Source organism: Callionymus lyra, chromosome 1 (genome assembly GCF_982586985.1).
Source record: "Callionymus lyra chromosome 1, fCalLyr1.hap1.1, whole genome shotgun sequence".
NCBI lineage: Eukaryota > Metazoa > Chordata > Actinopteri > Syngnathiformes > Callionymidae > Callionymus > Callionymus lyra.
In genome coordinates, this window is record NC_141818.1 from 40596555 (window position 1) to 40621932 (window position 25378).

A 25378-nucleotide genomic window follows, 5' to 3' on the forward strand; every position below is an offset into this window, starting at 1 on the left:
TCCAACGCGGCACGTAAAGTGATAACTGGCAGCGGAAAGAGTTAAAATATGTTTTCCTCAAGTTGAGCCAGTTGGCTCATCGTGCAAATACAACCGTCGTTTCAGCACTTTGTTAGATGAAAAAACTTTTGGGGAGAGCTTAGAATGAGGTCAGAGATGCGTCTCAAAATGAGATTAGAACTAGCAAAGTTGAAGCGCAAACTTAAAAAAAAAAGAAGGAAAATGTTAGCTTAGCACCGCGGGGAAATAAAGGGATATGAAATAAAGGTGGTGTGAATAAGAGAGAGTGTCTTACGTTGTCAGAGAGGGTCTTGAGAGCGTCCTTGAGGCCAGAGGAGGATTGCTCCTGGGCCGCTCGCAGGAGCTGGTCAGCTGACACCGTGATTATAGGCTGGAGGTGGCTCATGCTGCTGAGGACCTCCTGAGCGTTGGCAGTGTGCTCCGGAGAATAGTAGATACACTGGTAGGCTGTGCTGAGGCTGAAAAGGGAGAGCAGATTTATGAGTTCCACTTGAGAGACTGCCAGCTGTCAGACCTCAGGCGAGGTCTCATTCTCATCACTGCTCGTCTCACCATCGCCTCGATCAATTTACGTTGAAAATATATATATTTTTAATGATTTATTAATAGCACAGATGCATCACTGAAGTAAGTAAGTAAGTAGTATTTGTAGACAATACTTTATGAGATCAAATGTGTCAAAATCAAGTCTCAGAGGCCAAAAACAGAGATGATGGATGACGACAATTAAACAGAGACTTCCAGAAGCAGAAAAAACAATTTTGAAGGAAAAGGAAACTAAAGGTTGTTGATAATTAACCTCCGTCACTGCACATGTATTTATGGAAGCCATGAGGTCGTTCACCTTGACCCAGAGGCAACGCAAGGGATCCCCGAACACATTTGTTTTCACTCCACATGGTCATCTTGACCCAGAGGCAACACAAGGGATACCACAAACACATTTTTTTTGCAGTCCAATGGGTCATCTTGACACAGAGACAACAAAAGGGATACCGCAAACACATTTGTTTTTAGTCCACCGGGTCATCTTGACCCAGAGGCAACACGAGGGATACCACAAACACATTTGTTTCAGTCCACCGGGTCATCTGGACCCAGAGACAACACAAGGAATAACACAAACACATTTGTTTTCAGTCCAAATGGTTATCTTGACCCAGAGGGAACACAAGGGATACCACAAACACATTTTGTTTCAGTCCAAATGGTCATCTTGACCCAGAGACAACAGGAGAGTTAAGCTATAGACAAGAACCAAACACATACATAGACGACATGTATACACAAGTATATATAGAAGCTGAAAAACTTGGCCCTATGAATAAAAAAAACAATTATAAAACAAAAACCATATAAGACAAAAACCGTTAAAGAGAATAAATTCTGCTGGATTATAGGAATTCAATTTGCTGTAAGGACTTGAGATTTTGTAAATTACTTTTATCAATCATGTATTAAAAATGATCCAAGTTTCAAGTGCTATAAATTGAAAGTTTAGAATTATTAACCAGTGTCTTCTATCGTCAATGTGGCTGAACCACTTATTTTGTTCCTGAACAAAAACTTTTATTACTCCAAGGTCCCGGCAGATTTGAGGTTCTTGTCACCTCGGCCGTCGTCTTGGCCAAAAGTCTTTTAATGATTAGAAAACTTTTCGCCTTTTCCTGTTTTCCTTTGATTCATTTTTAAAGAATGACAACATCAACTGATCGATAAACAACACAAAACGAACGTTTCCATCACCGTTGCATAGACTCTGAAGCTGTAACCGACGCAGACGTGCAGAACAGATCAATCTCTCGCTATTCTGGGGAAACATTTTGGTCCTGATGGTTCAAACGAGGACCCCCATTAGCTCATAAATACAAATCCGAAGCCATTAGGGAAGTCTGGAAGGCGCTAATAAATGGAGGTTCAATGCCACCTGATGCAGGAACAACCAAAATTGATTCGGTTTAAAACAGGAGACGAAAAAAAAAGGTTGCAATTACCTCATCAGCGACGCTGTCAGAGCAACCAGGCTGAAGACGCTGACAGAGTAACGGCATAAATCTGTTGAATCCCTAAACAGAGTCTGCAACTGTGAAGCGTTTATTTAGAAAAGAGATCAAAGTGAGGAAGAAAAAGAACATGCGTTTCTCCGAGTACTATGGCGGGAAAATGTCTAAGAGGACGACAACTATCAATACGGCATTTTAGACACGACTTTGATGGGTTTGTGGTCATGATTGCATCATATAAAGTTTTTGGTTAAAGGCATCGTTTAAAAGTTCAACTTTCACTCATTTTAAGGACATGGATTACTTTGAGAGTGATCCGTTCCTTTTTAGACTTAAAGGCAAAAATATATGTTCATTTCAACGTGAATAAGTAGAGTAGTGTTCGCTTGTATTTGTTTTCATATTTTTCCCAAATACCTCCCGCACTGTACACCAGTGAAATCCATCTCGTACTGAAGCCTCGACAAATAATAAACAACTCTATGTTTTGAACTTGTTTTCTGTCCGAAGATCTCATTCTATCGCCTTAAGTCTCGCGCACAAAAAAGTTTAAAATATAGACTTTTTTTTTCCTGAACTATTCTTCTTGTCCAGGTTCAATACAAGATGGACGTTACAGACGAGCAGTATGGAGGGATTTGGATGATTTTAAGTTTCTTTTTTTTGGACAAAGATGAATCTCCAGTTGCTACATTAAAATGAACAAACATTTTTGTCTATAACTCGACATGGATCAATTCACTTTAAGCTGGGTAACTTAGGAGAGGGTGGACAACTGTTTTAAATAGTCAAGGCTAACAGGCTAGGTTTTCTAATGTTTCGAGGTGCTCATAGTCTTCATGGCCCCCGTAGACAAACAATAGCTAAACAAGGGTCTCAGACTCAGTTAACCATGAGGCCACTGTAAGGAAATGACAACTTTACTGTAATCAATCATCTAGATTTAACACACATTTCAAATAGTCACTTGATTAACTGATAATCTTTCATATTTAATTCATATTAAATAATCCTATTCTTGCATTGCATTCACTTAAACTAAACTCAGGTTCACAACTCAAAGGTCGAGGTCACAAAGCCTCACACACACAGAAAGATTAAACAATCCCAGACTCCCAGGAAGTCTGGACACCTGTTTGAGAACTCACACTGAAAGACACAACAGTCCAGCAATTCGCTGGGAACCGATTCTCTAGAAGACAACAAACCTTTGGTAAGTTTCCACTACGATCACGTGCGACCGGCCATCTTAGAATCAAGTGTTTACAGTTACTAACCAATCCTACATGTACATTTGACTAGAGGCGTTAACCTGAATATTCTACTATAAAGATCCACCATTTTGTCTGATCTATGCGTTCTGGCATCCGAAGACGTCTGCGATAGATCTCTCTGCTTGCTAGCGCCCGTGTTCACGTAAGTTTGTTTCTGACTTTTGCATAATTCACTAAACGAGCATTTTTCTTAAACTCATCCATGTGTCTGTCCTTCATTCCATCACCACGTACGAGGCTGGGGAGGGGTCGGTTCATCGGAACAGAGAAACCCCTAACACCACCACCGGTAAGTTCTTGTCGGGACTGAGTGACAGATTGTGTCTGTAACTAATAGCGTGTTTTTCCAAAACATCGTTGATCGATTCTGACTTTCTATTGTGTTGTGTTTCGTGGACTCCTGTGTTGTGTCACTGTGTGTATAATTTGTAAATATATTCTAATGTACAATCAGAATTGTATGGGGTAAGAAAACTTTCTTAAAGGCGTGCGTAAAACAAGTTTGTGTTCGTAATTGTTTGTGTGTGTGTGTATATTTTTAAATGTGTGCGTGTTTTCTACAAAAAATGATTACAAATCCTTCTTAAAAAGTTTTTAAAATGACGAGTACGAATCAAAGTAGATGCGCTCAACTGACAAACCCCTTTGCCAGGCTGCTTAATGTAAGTAGTAAGTAAGTAATTTATAATTGTAGAACGCTTTTCCAGACCAGGGTCACAAGGCGCTTAAACAATCAAAACAATACCCAATAAAATGGATGCTTAAAAGGTCAAGATAACACAGAGAACAACACAGGAGTTCCAGAAAATCAAGGAAAAACCTGCATGAATAAAAATGTCTTAAGATGTTTCATGAACCAATTTCAGGACTTTCTTCAGGAAGTTGAAGACTGCGGTATGCATGTGATAATATGAAGCTAAGAATATAATGTATGTGTGTGTATATATATATATATATATATATATATGTTTTAATTTGAAAATTCATTCATTATTTTTTTCCAGAAATAGATGACCAGAGGGAGGAAGAAGATGCAATTGAATGTTGGCAAGATCCTGCAATGGATTACTGGTCAAGCCCATAAACCACTACTACCAAGTGAGAGGAAGTATTTCTTTCTCATGGTTGTGGCACAAGGATTTGTACTCGTAATTCTTTAGAGTTTGTAAAAAAAAATTGGATTTGTACTTGTATTTTTAGCAATTAAAAAGTACGCACAGAAACTGAGAATTACGAACACAAACTTGTTTTTACGCACGTTCGCCTTTTAGAAAGTTTTCTCACCCCATAGAATCAGACCAATTTAGTTTGTCATTGCACAAAGAGTCCTTGTATTGCATGATCACCAACGTTAGGGATCGTATGATCTCTGCCCATAAAGGGCCCTCAGGCAGTAGGATCTTGACAGAACAAAAGTTTCTCATCAGCCACAGCATGTTTTTTGGAGATGGGCTGAATTGAAGTGGTTTATATTTGATTATATCTTAATAAAATAGAATACATAAAGAAGAATGTACGGGTGGGAAACAATGGAGCCAATTGACTAAACTATTAAAATAGCGTTTTTTGGTTAAAAAGTGAAGGCATGTACACACAAGAAAATCATGATATCAACCACATATGATGGTGTATGTAAAGGCTGCAGGATTTGAAACACTCTATTCCTCGGAGGCCGGCAGAGGTCGGCATGAATGCAGTCCTAATGAGGCGAACAGCCTGGAAACATTTTCAGCTCCCTTATATATATTTTTTTATAGGTTGTACTTCTATATTTGTTGTAGATTTATTTGCCTCAAGGCTTTACTTTCTTTTTTTTTAACACCAGTTTTTCTGATTCTGATCTGGTGTTTGGACTGAAACCTTTAGAAATATGTACTATCTACAAACGCTCAATGACTGGATGTTCACAGGACAATTCAAAAATACAAATTTCCTTCTGTTTTTTTTAATGATTTTTCATGGATACTACAGAAGGGACATTTGAAATCAGATGCTACAAATAACCGAAAATAGTTCATTTCTCCAGATGATTCGTTGACATTTACATCCTGCTTTTATTCACACATCTTTCTCTGTTTGAATGACTTGACATCGATTTATTTTCACGTGTTAATGCAAGAAATTGGATTTAGAATTAAACTGGATCTTGAGTTCGATATGAGTGAGAGCAACTTAGAAATAACATTTATTCTGACAATGAATGTTTAAAGGAATAGCTACCGAAAACAAGATTTACAAATTTTCTTGTCGCCCTCATGCCTGACTCGCATGTTTCAAATGTTGAATCTTCAAGATGCAGTAAGTCCCTCATCATGACCATGTTTTAAACTCATTACTTTATAAATGTCTCCCACGTCTAAAATCTCAGCGAGCGAGAGGTTATGAGAGCGGAGTCCATTATGACGTAATAATGGCTTCACTCCTCCTCCAGCCAACTGTAATCACACCCTGCTTTGTTTATACAACAAGTCCCTTCAGAGGTGGAGACTTCTGGAAATGATGTCGCTACGTGACAAAGCTCAATGTTTGACTAATCACAGCAGAGCGTAAACAAGATTTAATCACCAGAAGAATGGTATAGGCTTAAGATCATTTTCTAATGTCAATATTTCCGTGAAAAGAGAGTTTTGTACAAACAGACACTGATGATACAATAGAGTCCAACATCTATTTAACACACTTTAATCAACACACAAGTTAACCTTCAGGTTTTTCCGGAACAATTTCTCTTTTCTCGAGGCAGAAATTACTGAGCAAGATTCACTGCGTCAAAATTAACGTACATTTCTACCAAAAAAAGGAACAGACAACTCTCAAATCTCAACCCTTTGTCGACATAAGGGGGAGTAGAAAATGAGTGTTCACATTTCAGGTGAACTCGGTGAAAACAGCGAGACACCAGAGGCCTTGACGTCGGTGAAGACGCTTATTTATTTCATTTCCTATAAATGATTCATAGAGTAGTAGGAGGTGCGACCAGCAGGGAGAGCGTTCTTGCTTTAACCAAAACTTCAATGGAAACAAAAGTTAAAACCACGCCGACGACAAAAGGCCCGGCGGGACAATTAAGCCGGCGTCTCCGGTACCTATCCTAATTAGCAGCGAGAAAGACAAATGGACCAGGAGCTGGAACCCTGCTGCCGGCAGGAACAAACATCCAGCGTCGTCAGCACTGTTGCCTCTCAGCACTGCCGGAGCTCCGTCATCCAGAGAGCACACTATTATCGCACCACTATTATCGTGTTCACCTTTAAACAAGCTCTGTGTCGCTTATGCTGGAGGAGCAACAAAAAACATCTACTCCCCACCGTTAACGGAGGTCTCTGGACTGAACGATGTCCAGCTGCTCTTGTCAAACATCATTACCTTCCCGCTTCAGAACTTCAATTTAAAACAACAGCCTTAAAGAATAAATACAAAAATGTAAACGATGGCTATGCCCCCCTCCCGTCGACCCAATTTCCTGGGATAGCAAATAGCTTGGTGGCAGTTGTGTACGTGTGAAACTACATGAAATAAAACATGTAATTATGATATAACACTGAAGGAAAATATGTTAATGCATTTTATATTTGTAAAAAATACAAATTCAACAAGAAATACTGAAAAAATGATGGGTAACCTCCCAAAAAAACTTGAAAATGTTTTGTTTTTTTAATATAAATAGACCATCAAAAACGCATTAAAAATATACACAAAAAAACCCAGAAATGTAATTGATTTTAAACATATACACACTGTTTTCTGTATTTAAAAAAACTATTTTTCAGGGGAAAGAAATACTCACAAAAGGGACTGAAAAACAGGATTACATAAAACAAAACAAAACCTGCAATGTGAATTTAAAAATGTTGTGATATGAAAACACTTAAAATATACCAGCATTAGAATTTTTTTTTTGAGGGACAAGAAATACCCACAAAAAGGACCAAACAGGTCACATAAAAGTGTCACTATAACTATAATAATAGGACAATAAAGCATGTTTATTAAATTGACTTACGTATAACATGTTTAAATTGTATCACGTTTTGTGTGTTTCATCAATGCTTGTGTGTGAAAGGGATGTGTGGATTAAGATAAGTGTGTATTGTCCAAATCCGTGTTTGAGGGAAACCTTTGGAGAAAGATAATGAACGGCTTGTGAAACTAGGATGAGGATATAACAGCGAACTAACAGCTCTGCGCTTCAGAAAGGATTCAGACAGACATGTAAACTCTGTGTTATTCTCCTTCACTTGTATACAAGTAAATCAGATTTATTCCCAATGTTAAAAAGGGTTCATTATGATTCCTAAACTGACAGTTTTACTGAGCTCAGGTGTGCTGCATAAATACCTTCAAAGGGCCAAATGTGGCCCCCTGGTCGCACTTCGTAGAGGTCTGTCCTAGTATTAGCAGGCTATAAGCAACTTGGACTACCATGGAATAAACATGTAACGAACATTGTTTTTAATTGAATTTAATGCAACTTTCTCCAGCAGATGATCGGATGGAGTTGTCGGTAGGATTTGAAAACAACAAGAAATTGGAAAGTTTGAATCGTTCCTAATGATTTTAATGTCTTTATATCCTGCTTTGCTTCTGACGTTACGTGCCGTTTGAATGATTCCGGACCAAAGTTCACGAGCGGACATACCATCTGTTCACACAGCCATTACATTGAAGGTTGATCAAGATGAATGTCAGAGTCCCGTGCCTCGGTGGATCCGCAGGAATACTAAGTGTTGCTATCGATTGAAGCCGTATCTCTGTCCATCCGGAGCAACAAGCTAATTAGCTCGGTCTTCATCGATACGACCGGCTGACGCAGAGTTTAATAAATCCAAAGACCGAGCTCACCTTTTTTTTTTGTCCGGCACACAAAGGCGAGTCATTATTCACAGCCCTGCTGTAACACTTCTTTGTACCCTTTGCAAAAGCCATTTTCTTAAATATCCGACCATGAGAAGGAAGAATATTCAATACTAATGAACTGATTAGAAAAGCAAAATCAAAAGTATAAAAGATACAAAAGTCTAAAGAGATATAAAAGTAAATAGCATTCTATCAACATATGAATTCATATGAAAACATAAAATACACATTATATATATTCAAACACATCTAAAAGTATGAACGAAAAAATATTTAGCGGTAAAGATCAAGACCCGAAATTTTCAGGTACAGTAAAATAAGTTAGAAACACAGATTTTATACGCAACATAGCATTTTTCCAGAATGTGAACCAACATCAACAATACTGGACGACATTTTTTATTCTTTATTACTGGCTATTTATGTTCCTACAGGATGATAAATAGATAAAAGTATATGTTGTTACTTATTACTCTTTTAAATGAAACCATCAATGAATGCTTCGGATCAGTTCGACCGGAAGAAACACGACGTCTGTTAACTTTCTTTGACACACACCAGTGATGCATTCAATGACAATGGGAATTGCTATGGTGCGTTCAAGAACGTATGATAGTTTAAAAAGTAAAGTGAACTCTGTACCACTTAAATGAAAAAAGTAATAGACATAAAAAGAAAATGGATATTTATGAGGTTTACATGGTTTGATTAGTTCACTGAATTTTTGTAGTTATTAGTTATTTATTTGAAACTTTGAGTTTTGTATCGGTTTTTATTTTCCTTTAAAGGTTGTTACTGTTTTGTTTAATAAATAAATATTTTTTATCGAATAGGTTTGTGTGATCAATAAGAAAAATTGACTTTTGTGTGTTTAAGTGAGGGGAAATTATTTTTTTTGTTTTGTTTACTATATATATTGTTCTTACCTTTTGTCCGAATTGATTAATCATAGCATCGGCCGTTACTCTTTTGCCTTTCTTCCTCCATCTTACAAAAAAAGTTACTTACCCTAGTAACTAGTGACTTAAAAGGTAACTTTTGTAGTATCTAGAAACGTACCTCACTCACTATTGTAAAGTGACTATAATGCGGGTCAAACGTGAATGTGGCGGCGCCTTCGTTTTGCTAAGCTAGCGACGCGTAAAATTGGAAAGTTTAAGCCACTGCGAGTCATTATGCCAAGTCAAATATGAAACAACGTGCGCCGTCTCTCTGGGGAGAATTATCTCTCGAGCCTTATCTCGTATCCTCGGACGACGGCCGCTCTCGACTCGTCACGAAACGACGCGCTCACGCTATTGCGATTCACGCCGCCGCGAATAACTGCCCTTTGTCAGCAAATACGAGTCTCTTGAATTACCATCCAATCATTTCCTCCTGCTCTTCTCTTGTGTCAACCTATGACTTTAAGAGATGGCTGACACTTAACAGCGCCACCTTCATCCCCGTCGGAGCAGGAAACCAAACGGCTAATTGGATCTGGCTTTGCCGAGATTGATTTTTTTTTTCATCTATTTTTTTAATTGAAAGCAGAAGGAATCGTGTTCCTCCAGGTGACCAAACGCTGGACTCCAGGGAGACGTAAATACTTTCCCGATGATCCGCATTATCACAAATTCCACTCCATTCAAAAAGATGTGCGTGACTTACTTGTTCCCATCAATAGTGCTTCTCACCTTTTCTTCTCGGTTTCATATCTGCTCAGCAGGCGCCGCAGACCACCTCCCTTGAAGCCTTGGAAGTGGGCGGCAGGAGCGCCAACTGTCACAATGTCGTACGTCGCATCTGTAGAGGACGAGAACACAGCGCGAGAAGATTCACATCATTTGTAGGAGAAACCACACATGTCGTTGTCAGAAAACCTCCTGCCAATACTTTGAAATATTGTTACGACACGACTCATACATAAATATTATGTTGATGAACGAGAAATGTATGAGTGAGGAGCTGAAATAATTCCATAAAATTGTCTTCACTCTGTTCCTTCTCAATGTAAATAAACTTTATGTTTGATTACAGTTGAAAATTGTTTTATTTTTTTTTCATTATAGTGAAAAATGGTTTGATAACATTTAAAAAATGTTGGATTTCATTTGAAAATTGTTAGATTTCTTTTTTAAATGTTTTTATTTCAGTTGAAAATTGTTTGATTTCATTTTAAATCTTTTCTATTTTAATTTGAAAATGGTTTGATTACAGTTGAAAATGGTTGGATTCCGGTTCAGAATGGTTAAATTAAAGTTGGAAATTGTTTGATTTCATTTGAAAGTTGTTTGATTTCATTTTAAAATGTTTTTATTTCAGTTGAAAATTGTTTGATTTCAGATGAAATTCTTTCGATTTCATTTGAAAATGGTTTGATTACAGTTGAAAATGGTTTGATTCAAGTTCAAAATGGTTAAATTAAAGTTGAAAATTGTTTGATTTAATTTGAAAGTTGTTTGATTTCATTTTAAAATGTTTTTATTTCAGTTGAAAATTGTTTGAGTTCAGATGAAATTCTTTCGATTTCATTTGAAAATGGTTTGATTTCAGTTGAAAATGGTTTGATTCAGGTTCAAAATGGTTTAATTAAAGTTGAAAATTGTTTGATTTAATTTGAAAGTTGTTTGAATTAATTTGAAAATTGTTTGATTACAGTTGAAAATTGTTTTATTTTTTTTTCATTATAGTGAAAAATGGTTTGATAACATTTAAAAAATGTTGGATTTCATTTGAAAATTGTTAGATTTCTTTTTTAAATGTTTTTATTTCAGTTGAAAATTGTTTGATTTCATTTTAAATCTTTTCTATTTTAATTTGAAAATGGTTTGATTACAGTTGAAAATGGTTGGATTCCGGTTCAGAATGGTTAAATTAAAGTTGGAAATTGTTTGATTTAATTTGAAAGTTGTTTGATTTCATTTGAAAATGTTTTTTATTTCAGTTGAAAATTGTTTGATTTCAGATGAAATTCCTTCGATTTCATTTGAAAATGGTTTGATTTCAGTTGAAAATTGTTTGATTTCAGATGAAATTCTTTCGATTTCATTTGAAAATGGTTTGATTTCAGTTGAAAATGGTTTGATTCAGGTTCAAAATGGTTTAATTAAAGTTGAAAATTGTTTGATTTAATTTGAAAATTGTTTGAATTCAGTTGAAAATTGTACAAAAACGATGTGAAGGACATGGTAAGATTGAAGTAGACAATAAACAACACGCCTAGAAAAAAAACCTTACTTCCAACATAAATCCCAATAATATATATATTTTTTTAAGCTTTACCTAGATTAGATTATGAATATAATATTGACTAGCCTACTTTAGACCTTGTCTCCTTTGGAGATTTGAATGATGTCTGTCACAGCCTGTATTTTGTGCTCTTTAATTTTTCTGATTTCTTTTCCTTTGCCCCTCCACTGTGAGTTTTTCTTTACATTTGAATGATATTTTCAGCTGGAACCAAATCAGCAACCAACACCAGCTGCAAACCAAGAGTTGCATAACCTTGGTTCCAGTCCGTAGTGTCAGATCCTTATTGTTGATCAATATTTTTTCATTTTCCAATTGGTGTATTTGAGGTTTTTTTTAGTGTTAATCTTGCTGAGCCGAATAATGTCCTTTGTATTTAGAAATATATAATTCTTTTATTATTTACAACATGAAGTAGGATGTGAAGGACATGTTTTTAAAACTGAAAATAATGAAAATCTGGATTAAAAAAAAACAACCTAATGAATATTTTAGAGTCAAACTCTAAAGGATTACATAGCAGTGCCATACGACTTAAGGAATGGCCGCGGACGACCCAAGTTTCACCACTTTGACCACCAGACACACTTCTATAAACCCAGTTGAAAACAGAAACTAATGACACAACCCATCACACAGTCGCGGCAGCTCTCGGTCAGGCTTGATCCCTCACAACGCCATGTTCGATTTGGAGCCACATCTTGCTGTTTTCCTATTCATTAACTCCCTGTTTGTTTCTGTCTGACAGACACACTGTCCCTGATGTTTTTTTAGGTTATTTAATAAGTCGTCGAACAGCTTGACAACGATGTTCTCTGCATGGTGGACTCGTTTAATTGAGGAAACCCGGCAGAACGGACAGTGCTTGCAATTATACGTCTCTCTGATCCGACGTCGGCTACTTCACTGGAAATCTTTCATTAGAACAAAAATGGTCTTGACAGAAAGTTGCATTAAATTAATGTCAAGCTCAGGGATCACTTCAAACTGCCATATTTAGAAGAATGAGCAGGCTTTGTTCGCCAAAAAGAGAAAACTCTAATGCTTTGATATCTCAGAGTCAGAAGGAGTGACACAGTCTCTCCAACTGTCACAGAAATGTTGCTTCACTGATGATTAACCAGACAAACTCGGCCATGCATCGAGCTGAGGTGAGAGAGAAACTGAGCGGATGATTCTGACTATTACAACTTGATTCTGTTGTACTATTGTATTATTAATTAGTAAGCAAGTAAGTAAGTAATTTTAATTTGTATAGCCCTTTTCTAGACCAGGGTCACAAAGCGCTTAAACAATCAAAACAATATTCAATAAAGTATATACTTTAAAGGTCAAGAAAACACTGATAACACAACAGGAGTTCCAGAAAATCAAGGAAAAGCCTGAACAAATAAAAACGTCTTCAGATGTTTCTTGAAGGAGTCAGTAGATCATCAAACACAGAGATCATTCCAAAGCTTAGGAGCAACAGCCTGGAAGGATTTCTCTCCTCTGATCCTGAACCGTGTTCAGGAACCATCAGTAGATTCTGATCCACAGACCTCAGAGCCCGAGCTGGGGTGTAAGTCTGTATCAGATCACTGATGTAAGGAGGAGTCTGACCATGAATAGATCTTAAGTAAGAACCAGAATTTTCAAGTTGATCCTGAAAAAAACTGGAAGCCAGTGAAGAGTTTTAAGGATCGGAGAAATGTGAGTTCTTCTACTAGAGCGGGTCAGAATTCTCGCTGCAGAGTTCTTTAATTAGATGGATAGATAAAGCTGCAAAAGCTAATATTATACATTACAAGCTAAACAAGGTAATATAACTAACTAATATTTTTTTTCGTCTTTTTTCCTATTTTAATTGTTTTCTTTTTGTCAGTATTCCTAAATATGTTACAATATTTAGGGAAAAAAAAAGTTCACAGCTGGACTCCAATGAAGGAGTAGAAGCATCTCAGGGAGGAAAGAGTTAGATATGAGGGTCACAGAAAAGGGTCTGAATACTTGGGACCAATGTGATAGTTTAGTTCTCCTTTTTTAATATATTTGTAATAATTTATACATTTGCTGAGTGTACATTAATGAGGAAAAGGATGAACTTCAATTATTTAAGCAAATGGCTGCAATGAAACAAAGAGTGGAAAATCGATAGAGGTCTGAATACTTTCCGTACTCAATATGTATATATATATATGTGCTAAAATATATTATTGAGAAAACTTACAACAATATTGAACTATTACACTTTATAGAAATCTTGAGGGACAAAAAACTACTTTTTAACACTTATATATTATATATATATATTATACTATAATTATCCCAAAAATTCAAATTCAAAATTGATCTCGACTAAAGGTTGGGATTTATTTCAGAGTAATCCTTGGCTTTTTGGAGTCACTTCTTTTCGCCCATAAAGACAAACTTAGAACCATCCAAATACCTCCATACTGCTCGTCTGTAACGTCCATCTTGTATCGAAGCCTCAGAGATTCACACTTGGACCTTCAACTACAAACAATTTTTACAATTTTTGGTTTAAAATCCCTTTAAACAGCAATACAATCAAAAGAAACTGTATTTAATTGCAGTTATAAATGAGTTCAATAATGAGGCGCTAAGGGGGCCTAGAGTTTGACACAAGATTCAATGTGAATCAAATTAAAGTCAAAAAATCCCTGGCTCCCATGGGCCACGTTGATTAAGACGTTACACCACATCTGGACCCCCGGGGGGCCCGACTCCTAAACCAGCCACCACATGTGCTGCCGCCGCCCCACAGGTGTGAGCCACAGCGGCGTGACACACATCCCTCAACACCTAATGGCATCACACGCCAGGATCCCTCCACGTGTCCACCGGGCCCCCGCGGAGCCCAATTATCCTCCTGTCAATCCATCACTCCAGAGGCTCCTCAGAGGCACCCTTCATGGGATCTTCTGTGAAAACTCAGAACGCACGGTTTTATGATGTCTTGATTACAGTAATTTCCTCGGCGCTCGGATTATGAATCGGTTTGTCAGTCACTCTCACCAGAGCGAGGAATTACAGCGACTAACTTGTGAGAATGTTCTTTAGACGGTGACATTTCAACGACGCACGATAAAAAATAAAATAAAAAAACACAATGGCGTTCAGGTGAGTTCGTCTCTCTTGCCTGACGGATCAGAATGTTCTGAGCTATTTTATTGTGAAAGGGACAGTGCATGAATAAACGCTCATCGAATGTAAAATAATCCTTAAAGCTAATTGACATGTAAAAATAAACAATTGGCAGAAAAATAAAATCACTATAGGTGTAAGAAAAGCCATTTAGTTTCTGTTGTTCCTAAAAGTTGTTACGGTTCAGGTTTGCATTTTGTTACAATGTACCCTACTCTCTTGAACGCAACACAGCCATCATTGAATGCATCATTCTCACGTGAAAATGTCAGAAGACCGGTGCTGTGTCTCAAATCGCATACTTGCGTACTCAAAGTTAATATTTTTAGTGCGTAAGTGCGTCTCAATTCTTAGTATGCGAAATTTAGTGCGCCATGCACACTATATTGCCGTACTAAAACGCCCACAAAACTGAGTATGGTTCGATGGACACTAACCACCCTAAACGGCTCCATCTTAGTGACTTTTTAAACAGAAGTAACGTCATATATATATATATATATATTCATAAATGTACAGGTGTATTTTCAGCAGCAGTAGAAGAATGAGACGTCTTCGCTGCTGATACCAGCTTAAATATCTCGCGAATATTTAGATTTTCTTTATTTCTTTTTCCAAACTTGCAAAACGCGCTGCCAGCAGGTGGCGATAGCGTTCAAACAGCTGGTTGCAACCATCGTTAAATAGTAGAAGAAGAAGAAGCTGTCGCTTCATTTCAGGTTAGTGCGTAGCGGCAGTGTTTGATTTGAGACATACTATCTGTGGAGAATTTGCGTACTAGTTAGTATGTACACTATTCTGATGCATACTAACTTCTAGTATACTGAGAGAAGTATGCGATCTGAGACACAGCACAGATCCCATCCAGTACAATCCCATCCAGGCATATCCTGTATTGCGTCATCACAACATCCTGTTCCAACAAGTCTTTTTCCAGTGGCCGGAAAATTGATTTATTTTATACTTATTTTTAAATAAATGCTTATTTTTTTCTGCCTTTAAATCCTCTCCCAGTTTCAACGCTTGTCATGACAAACCCAAAAATAACATGTTTTAAGTTTCATACCGGCTTTCCTGGGACAAGTCACCCTCATGCGCTGTGTGTGGAGGTTTATCGGGACGAACTCCAGGGATTGTTGAGCTTTGCAGCAACTTGGCTTGAAAGAATTACCTAAAGAAACGAAGAGTAAAAGATTAAATCAAGGTGAAAACATTCGGGTGGATCTTCAGGGAAAGACGCTGGAATTTTAACACTTAACAAAAATAAAACTCTATTATTCCACTTTCAAAGTATTTATCTTCTGACGTGGCTAAGAATGATGATGTGATCAACAAATTTGACCAACAGCAGCAAATAAATAAAAAAATACAACAGCAGTGAAAAAGGCAAAGTTTGAGGCCCACACTAATGAGCCTCCACACACTATATCACATCTCCATTGAGGCGGAGAGACTTTTAAAACTCAAGAAAACAAGTTGGACTTTTAAAACAAAGTAACAGAGGTTTATGTTGCGAAGGAAAGACTTTATCTACAGATCAAATTAAGACCAGAAACGGTTTTAATATCAATGGTTATACAAGGAGATAAGATAATACAATAGAATATTTAAAAACTAAATTTTGGCCTTAAATAAAATATATATATTTTTCTCACGCTTATTTCGACCCATTTAATACTTAATATTTATCTTTTCACCACAATAAACATCGTTCTGGTTTGCATGAATCTAGCCAATCACAGAAGGCCTGACGTAATATTAACCAATCAGAAGCAGCAAAAGGCGGGTCCATCTGTCATTACAGCACCACTTGTCTAACGCCGTCGCTCGAGATTCTTCACTCTTTAACTAAACTTTAGTTAAAAGTTTAACTTTAAACTTTACACTAAATTCCCTAAACGCCATTTAATAGAAGGAAATAAACACTTGCACGCTTTTAAAGATCATTGAACCAGTTGCGTCTTCCTTGTAATCCTTTACTATCACGGTCGTACTCTATACTGTTTAAATCCACGTTTTCTTATCCTTTTTTAATTATTAATTAGTTCATTCATTTTTTCTATATCCATTGATCGTTTAAAACTAATATAGATTTTCAGCCAATTGAAAGGTCTCAGATCATTAAATATGGAAGGTTAAATATTTTGAACACATAACTTTAAATAAATTGATAATTAAAACATAATTGTTCAGCTATGACTCTTATCTCTTTGTGGAATATGTTAATGATGCTATAAAATCAACATTCATCCATAAGCGATGACCGCCATAGATCTAGAGGATGTAGACTAATGTCCCACAACTTATCACAACAATTCAAAAGACTGTATAATTAATGTATTAATTAAATCATATATTTTTTAAACTTCAAATGTCTGTGAAGAATGCTGTTGAGATATGAAATAACCAGTATCCAATTGAACAAACTTCTATATTTGTTTTATACACTTGAGAATATGCCTCACCGACCATGAACTTCACCGCACGTCACTGCTCAAAGCAGTACTTTTATTTTCAAAATGTTCCTCCCAGACGAGGAATTAATCATTTAGAAATCCCAAGTATAATCAAAGAAGTGAAAAGAATATGGAAGAATTTAATTTTAATTTATATATATTTTTCAATGCTCACTTCAGTGGAAGTGGAAGCTTGTACTTAGCATCCATTTCATGCACACAATAGTTCAAAATTAAAATTAACGGCCATTGTTTCTCTTCTTTCCGTCAAACTACATCTTTTAAAAAGACTCAATGAGCTGAAATGAAAAATGTAGATTTAATCTTAAGCATTACTTGAGAAGGAAAGCGTTCTTTACATTCCTTGGTTCCTGCTCAGTCGACTCTTCCTAGCGCTGCTCTGGGGAAAGAGCTAATGGAGCCGCTGACCATTTTAGTACAGATGAATTAGCCCCATTTAGACCCATCTGTCGGGCCAGGTGGTCCGCGAGACAGATGATCCGAATCCCATCGCCGACACAAATCACTACGTCATCTTACTCTGCAGTATCGGCATTAAGTTATTTCCCCAGATGACTCCAAGATCACTTCCTACGGCTTCTGTTATTTACTCTTGGTTTCACAAGACTTGAACATTAGATCAACTTTTAAAATACTTTAAATATCTAGTCAGGGGTCATTCAGACTAACACAGGATATGGATGCTCGTCTCCAGCTGAGATGCTGCTTGGCTGCTTCCCCACATTCCCTCAGTGTTCAGCCCGACATCATGACATTTTAATAAAACGATAAGTTTGTTGATGCTAATACTTAAAGGAGGCTAATAGTTGATTAATTCGATGCCAAAATTACTTTTAGATAAGTGATTTGCTGACGAAGCTTCATGAAACAGTGTCATGTTGTTTAGAGGTCAGTAGGTGGCGCCATCAGTTTAAAAATGATGTTTCATAAGAACGGTTGTTCAAAACAAAGGTAAATAGTGCAGAGACCGCCATCTAGTGGACTCTGAAAATAATGACACTGCTTCATGAAGCTTCGTCAGAACATCACTACTTTTGGGACTGGAAAATATCTGTTGTGGTCTCTTGGTGGACTGTATAAATCCAATCCACAACTGCACCACCACAATGATGTGGATTACATTTTTAATATCAATCGATTTGTTCTTTTTTGTTGCTAAATTCAACTTTTGTGTCCAAAATGGATTCAAGTGATTTGTTTTCTACCTGTTGTTCAACAGATGATACAAAGACGATACAAAAATGAGACCGCCATCTAGTGGGCTTGATGATGAGGACGATCCTGAATAAGTATTTTTGCTGGTTTTTGCTCATCATGAAAATAACTTATTCATTATTTTCTTAGCGTGGTAAAGAAAAGCTCTTTAACTGTTCAGACAGTGTTTTTGCAAAAGCTCTTTTCTTCCCCTGGCAAGTGGTGGCTGACTGCTGGTCCAACTAACCGACAGACTCGCATGAGACTGACACAACAGCTAGTAAACAATAGTGAGGCCATGATTTATTCATGATGGCAGCACAGTTTTAGAGAAACCAAAGCACTCACCGAGGTCAGACTGTGATGAAAATTTGATAACAATGGATTCACTGTCAGTGATGAAAGCCAACAAAAAAGATCGTTATCTTGCACTTGATTTCCTTACAATGGAACTTACTGTGTTGCTCTCTGTCATGTGATTCAATTACATTCTTATATTTGGATATGTTTGTGTGTGTTTTTGTGTGTGTGTGTGTGTTGTGGGCTATTAAAAAATTAAATAACATAATATATACATTTATGTCCATGGTAGCAGGAACAAAAGTAACAAAATTATATAAATAAATACATGATGAAATAATGAAAACATGTGGAATTTAATAGATAAATACATATATAAGGTGTTTAATGTGGTATTCAATATTTAAAATGTGAATTCATATTTTTTTTATATTGAGAAACATATTTATACTTTTCATGGTGTTAGAATCTAAACAAAATAAAGTAAATAAAACACAATTAAATAGATAAATGTGTTATTAAATTTCCTTAACACTTGTGTTGTCCCTGAAAACAAATGTAATTGTTTTATCCCTTGTGTTGTCCGTGGATCCGTCAAGATTAACAACCTCCCTGGCTTCCTTAGATACATATGCAGTAGTGGAGGTCGTTCACCTTGACCCAAACACAACACAAGGGATACCAGAAACACATTTGTTTTCGAGCCTTCGGGGTTCACCTTCACTCTGAGACAACACAAGGAAACATATATTTATGTTGTGGTCGCAGCAATAAAAAGTGATTAAATTAATAAACATCCAATGAAATAATCAAATACTGTGACATTTAATAGTGATACATTCAAATGTATTTGATTTAAAAAAGTGCATTTTATTTTATATACTTCACCTTTTTCTTTCATTTTGTAGCTTTTGGTGTTGCATAAAATATCTATGTACACTGTTGTATCACCAAAAACATTAAGTAAGTAAGTAATATTTATTTATATAGCGCTTTTCGAGACCAGGGTCACAAAGGGCTTAAACAATCAAAACAATACTCAAAAAAAAGTACATACTTTAAACATTAGGCAGCCTCAAGCATGTGCAAAGTTGGACATATATTTCCTCTTTAAACTTTTATTGTACACATTTATAAATATATATATAAATAAATAAAATAGCAAATACTTTCTCTAATAAAATGTGAAAATAATTGTAAGAAAGTGCTTCTCAGAATATGAACAACAAAATGTAAACTTACATTAACAATAAACAATGAAGTGCATTAACAACTCAAACATCCTGGAGCAACATGTAATATCCAGTAACTGTCAGTGTTTAATTTTTAACTTTAAACTCTGTTTGAAGCCAAAATGATTCCAAACATCAGATATAAAAGCTGAGGTTAAATATATATTTAACCTTTGAAATAACATTTTTCTTTAATTAAGTAATTAAGTAATTTTATAATAATTTGATCTGATTTGACACGATTTAAACTTTAAGTTAGTAAAGTGTTTCACGGTGTTATGACTAAACTAAACGTGTCATTATCATCTGTCAGCCTTTATTCAATATGTATTAAACATAAACTCTGTATTTATTGTATGAGTCAGATTCCAACGATGAAGTCAACATTAACACTAATAAGAACGTTTGTTATCGTTGACTTTCATGCGTCGACTGAACGTTTCTCTCGTCTCTACAGAACAGCAAAGTGAACGCCTTCGTTTTGTTTCATCTTTATTGTTTCTTCGATCTGCTCATATTCTGTGTCGTGATGCGTCTTTAGATGTTTAATAAAGTTAGTGTTGTTGGATATTCAAGCCTGATTTCTCCTCCTCCACACCTCCGCTCACATCTTCACTGCAGCAGAGCCGCTGCTTCACGTGATGTCAGCACAAAAATATATGTTTTTTTAAATATCCATACAGTGCTATTGAATATCGATGCTGTATCGTGAATAAAAACATTCCAATATATTGTAATATCTATATTTCCTTACACCCCTAGCACAATATGTAACACATTTAAAGTTGTATATTTTGTAATTAAAAGTGTTTTTGGACCTTGAATCGTCCATTAAATGAAAAATATTTGAGGTTTTATTCATTTTAGTTTTACATTATTTGCTTATTTTTTAATGCCTCCTTTCAGACGCAGACAAGAAGATCAGAGGTGAAGGAAGCGATGTCGATGTCGGAACGCAATTCATCGCATTTCTAAAATAATGCTACAGACATTCTCCTACTGCACGGAGCTTTGAGTCCGTCCGTACAAAGAGGTCCGGCTTTATAACTCAATTTATAAAAGAAACTTGATTTGATGGCACTGAGGTGAGGACGTCAGTCTTAAAGTATAGATGCTACATAGATAATAGATTTTAACTTACGTGCTCTGATTCATCAATTCATTTGCCGATTCCTGTAATAGTAAAAACTAAATCTCTTAGGATCTCTACACTTTGTTGAGATGCTGAAATGAATTTGCTGATTGTATTTGTTAAATTACCTTTCACTTCCAGGCAGGCAAACATAACTTCATTTATAGCGTTAGTTTTTGTCTTTTTTTCTCTCATTTTCTTTATTTTATTTGTCCTTTTAACGGCAAATGTTTTTTGAAGTGCTACACAAATGTATATCATATAAATAAAATGTTTTCTACGGAGCATTTTTTTTTAGAATTCTTTAAATAAAATACAGTAAAATCAATAAAATGAAATAATATATAATCAGATTAAGAATATTCTTTTATTTATTCTTTTTTTTGTTTGTCCCTTGTTTATTTTTGCTTGACGGTCCCTTATAGCAGTCACAGTATATACAGTGGTCCCTGAGGAAATAACGCTCCACATACGAGATGAACTCGGACACAAGTTTCAACAAGAACGGTCGACTTCCTTAAAGCCACACACACACACACGAACACACACACACACACACACACACACACACACACACACACACACACACACACACACACACACACACACACACACAAACACGTACTGTATGTATGCACACAGGAAAGTACACATACACAAATCTATATATAGAGAAAACAAAAACACACTTACAAATTCAAATACCTGCATTAGCTCACAAAAAATACACAAATACACGCATGCATTCACATGTATGCACACATAACTACACACATATATGTAAAGAACACAAAAACACACACAAAAGACACAAACACGTACATGCACACACACACACACACACACACACACACACACCCCCACACACACACACACACACACACACACACACACAAAAACACACGGAAATACATAATGTTCATATACATGCATACACACACACACAAAAACCCAAACACGTACATGCACACACACACACACACACACACACACACACACACACACACACACACACACACACACACACACACACACACACACACACACACACACACACACACACACACACACACACACACACACACAAACTTGTCCAAATAAATATGCAAAAAAAAGAAGGGAATTCCCGACAAATATTGAACCTAAGTTCACTCACCAGATATCTTGTCCAGCTCCGACAGAGTCTCTCGGTACGAGCAGATGATCCCGGCGTATCTTCTCATCACCTCTGTACGCAGATTCTCCCAGTGCGGGGAAAGTTCGCCGAGCTCTGTCAGGTCCTGCACTCTGTGGATAAATTAACATTTAGTCATAAATATGCTATTTTTTTTAAGACCAACACTACGACTAAGACACCACTGAGAGTAGCCGTGTTATTCGATAAAAAATAGTAGAGTACTTTTTGACTTGTGATGAACAGAATGTAGGTTTTGTAAAAAAAAAAAGTCAAGGTCCTTCATTATCACGAAAAGAACACGCTGTAATGAAGTGAATGATTTCTTTGAAAACGATTTTCTCTTAATAATTCTTTTGACAGTTTCCAGTTATGAGTACGAACATTTATTTATTAAAAAACATTTTAAAATTGTATGTAACTTCATTTTTATTATGCAATATTATTATAGTTCTAGTGTCATTAAAACAATTTAGTCTAAAACGCAATCATTAAACATAAATTTAAAGATATGTAATTGCACTGATTCTTAACACTTTCTCTGCACATCTGGCAGAGCGCATCATGCACACACAACTTAGTTAATTTTTAAAAATTAAAGTGGGAAAAAAAAGCATAACTTGGATATATACATTTAACAAGATGTAAAAAAAATGACTTGGATTCTGTACAATGAACCTAATTTAGCCCCAAATAATACTGAGATAATATAACATGGAATGTGTTTCATTAACTGAATTTAGCCCCAAATTATTATAGACAGAATATGACTTGGAATTCGCTGGAATTAACACAATGTAGGCCTGAAATAATATTGACAAAATTTGACTCAAAATCTATTATTAATTTAATTTATCTCCAAAATACTACTCAGACAACACAACTTGGATTATGTCAATTTAACACAATTGAGCCCCAACATAATACTGACAGAATATGACTTGGAATCGAATGCAATTAACTCAATTCATCTCCGAAATAATATTGACAGAACTTGGATTCTGAATAATTAACAGAACTCTGACACGGTGTATTACGATGCAGCAGGTTTATAGTGGTTTAAAAATATTGTGTGGTCCTTCAGACTGAGTACTGGCAGACAAACGTCAATGAGGACGCCTCTGACACTACCTGAGCCCCGACACATTTCAAATACACTATCCATGGAATCTGGCTTCTCATGCAAGTAACTTAAGCCTTATTTCCAAGAACACTAAAGTGGGCTTTGAAACTAGTGAAGGTCTGATGAAGCTTCATGAAGCAGTGTCATTATCTTTAGAGTCCACTAGATGGCGGTCGTTACACTATTTTCCTTTATTTTGAACAACTTTTCTAATGAAACATCAACTGATGGCGCCACCTACTGACCTCTAAACAACATGACACCGTTTCATGAAGCTTCTACAGACCATCACTATTTGTCATTATGGGAATTAAATTAGAATATTCCCTTAAAGCCCAAGATTATACAAAGAGTGCCATCTAGTGGACTGTAAATGAGGACAACGCTTCATGAAGCTTCACTAGATTCAGGTACAATTTGTGTGTAATCAGAGTAAAAAACCCAAAGTGACAAAACTGGACCATGATTGATGGACATGGGTTTACACAGACGTGTTTAAAGTCTTGGGCCATGATTAATTAATTAAGATTAAGTCGCTTCAATAATCGATAATCGTCACACGCTTTTATTGGTTAGAAAACAATGATTGTCCATCTTGACTGAAGCTTCTTCTGGGGAAAAAATTGCGAGTCATTTCCTGAACATTCACCACGGTTTGAAGGCTGAACTGCCTCACCTGCTCATGTCCTCCTGGATGTAGAGCGACAGCAGCTGTTTGGGGACGTTAAAGGAGAGAGTGCACTCGTCCATTTGTTCTCTCACCAGCATCCACTTGCTGTCCACCGTCTGAAATCTGTACACCTTGCACACTGGGTTCTTAAAGACTGAGGAGAAGCACAAAGGCAGAGAAATAACCATTTCATCAAATTCAGGAGACGGACATAGTCGCAGTTCCCATCATGCATTGCAATAATTACATTTATGATCAATACCCACCCGCCCCTCGTCGTCTGCCTTAGATAAGGTGGCTGACCTCATTGCATTGTGGGAGTCGAACCCACAGACCAAATTCCTGTACATCAGCATTCTCCACATTCATTCAATTCCCTTCAACATTCACCGTCCATTAAAACCAATTTGGATTTAGGTTTATTTGGAACACGCGCTTCATTTTTCTGATAGACAAATGGCAGCGGCGGACCGGTGCAAAATAAAGTCCGGCTCTAACGCTCTTATCTCCGCGACGACAGCCGAGGAAGACGTGTGCAACGGACGATGAATACGACCGCTGCTCCAGGGAGAAAATTCATTACACGATTCGGTCAAGAAGCGACCACGTGTTGACCATCTCGAACAGGCACGACCACGTTTTCATTCACGTAAGAGTCACTTCTTTTTCAGTTTAGTTCACACACTTGAACACCCGACGTCTTCCCGACTTAATTATTATTTTAAGAAACATGTCATTTGTTACAATATTTTGGTCGGACGTGTTTAAAGACTTCGTAGCATTAATGAAATAGGATTTAAAAAAAGCAACATCATAAATCATGGACTAGCATTAATCTTATATAAGCCTCTGTTTATCATCTTTTTTTTGGGATCAAAACAAGAAACAATCTCTTCAGAAAACTTTATCCATCTATCCATCTATCCATCTATCCATCCATCCATCTATCCATCTATCCATCAATCCACCCATCTATCATCTATCCACCCATCCATCCATCCATCCATCCATCTACCCATCTATCCATCCATCTACCTATCCATCTACCCATCTATCCATCTATCCATCCATCTACCCATCTATCCATCCATCTACCCATCTATCCATCAATCTACCCATCTATCCATCCATCTACCCATCCATCCATCTACCCATCCATCCATCTATCCATCTACCCATCCATCCATCTACCCATCCATCCATCTATCCATCTATCCATCCATCTACCCATCCATCCATCTATCCATCCATCAATCCATCAATCCATCCATCCATCTACCCATCTACCCATCATTCCATCCATCCATCCATCCATCCATCCATCCATCCATCCATCCACCCATCCATCTACCCATCCATCCATCCATCCATCCATCCATCCATCCATCCATCCATCCATCCATCCATCCATCCATCTACCCATCTATCCATCCATCCATCCATCCATCCATCCATCCATCCATCCATCCATCCATCCATCCATCCATCTAGCTATCCATCTATTCATAACTCATTGCTCTTGGTCCAGTTCTGGTGCTAAAAG

At 36.7% G+C, this 25378-nt stretch overlaps 1 protein-coding gene across 6 annotated transcripts in view; it reads right to left on the minus strand.

Moving 5' to 3' along the window:
- The window catches only part of inpp4b (inositol polyphosphate-4-phosphatase type II B), a 160829-nt gene that overhangs the window by 26042 nt on the left and 109409 nt on the right, over positions 1-25378 (minus strand). For all 6 annotated transcript variants that reach the window (XR_015713327.1, XM_087807638.1, XM_087807628.1 and 3 more), the window contains 5 exons: positions 23842-23989; positions 22025-22155; positions 15600-15704; positions 9832-9940; positions 296-479 (listed from right to left, as the gene is read on the minus strand). Coding sequence is in view for 5 of the 6 variants with exons in the window: in XM_087807638.1 (XP_087663764.1) it covers positions 296-479; positions 9832-9940; positions 15600-15704; positions 22025-22155; positions 23842-23989 (677 nt within the window). In the remaining variant the exon portion in view is untranslated. The remainder of the gene's footprint in view (positions 1-295; positions 480-9831; positions 9941-15599; positions 15705-22024; positions 22156-23841; positions 23990-25378) is intronic.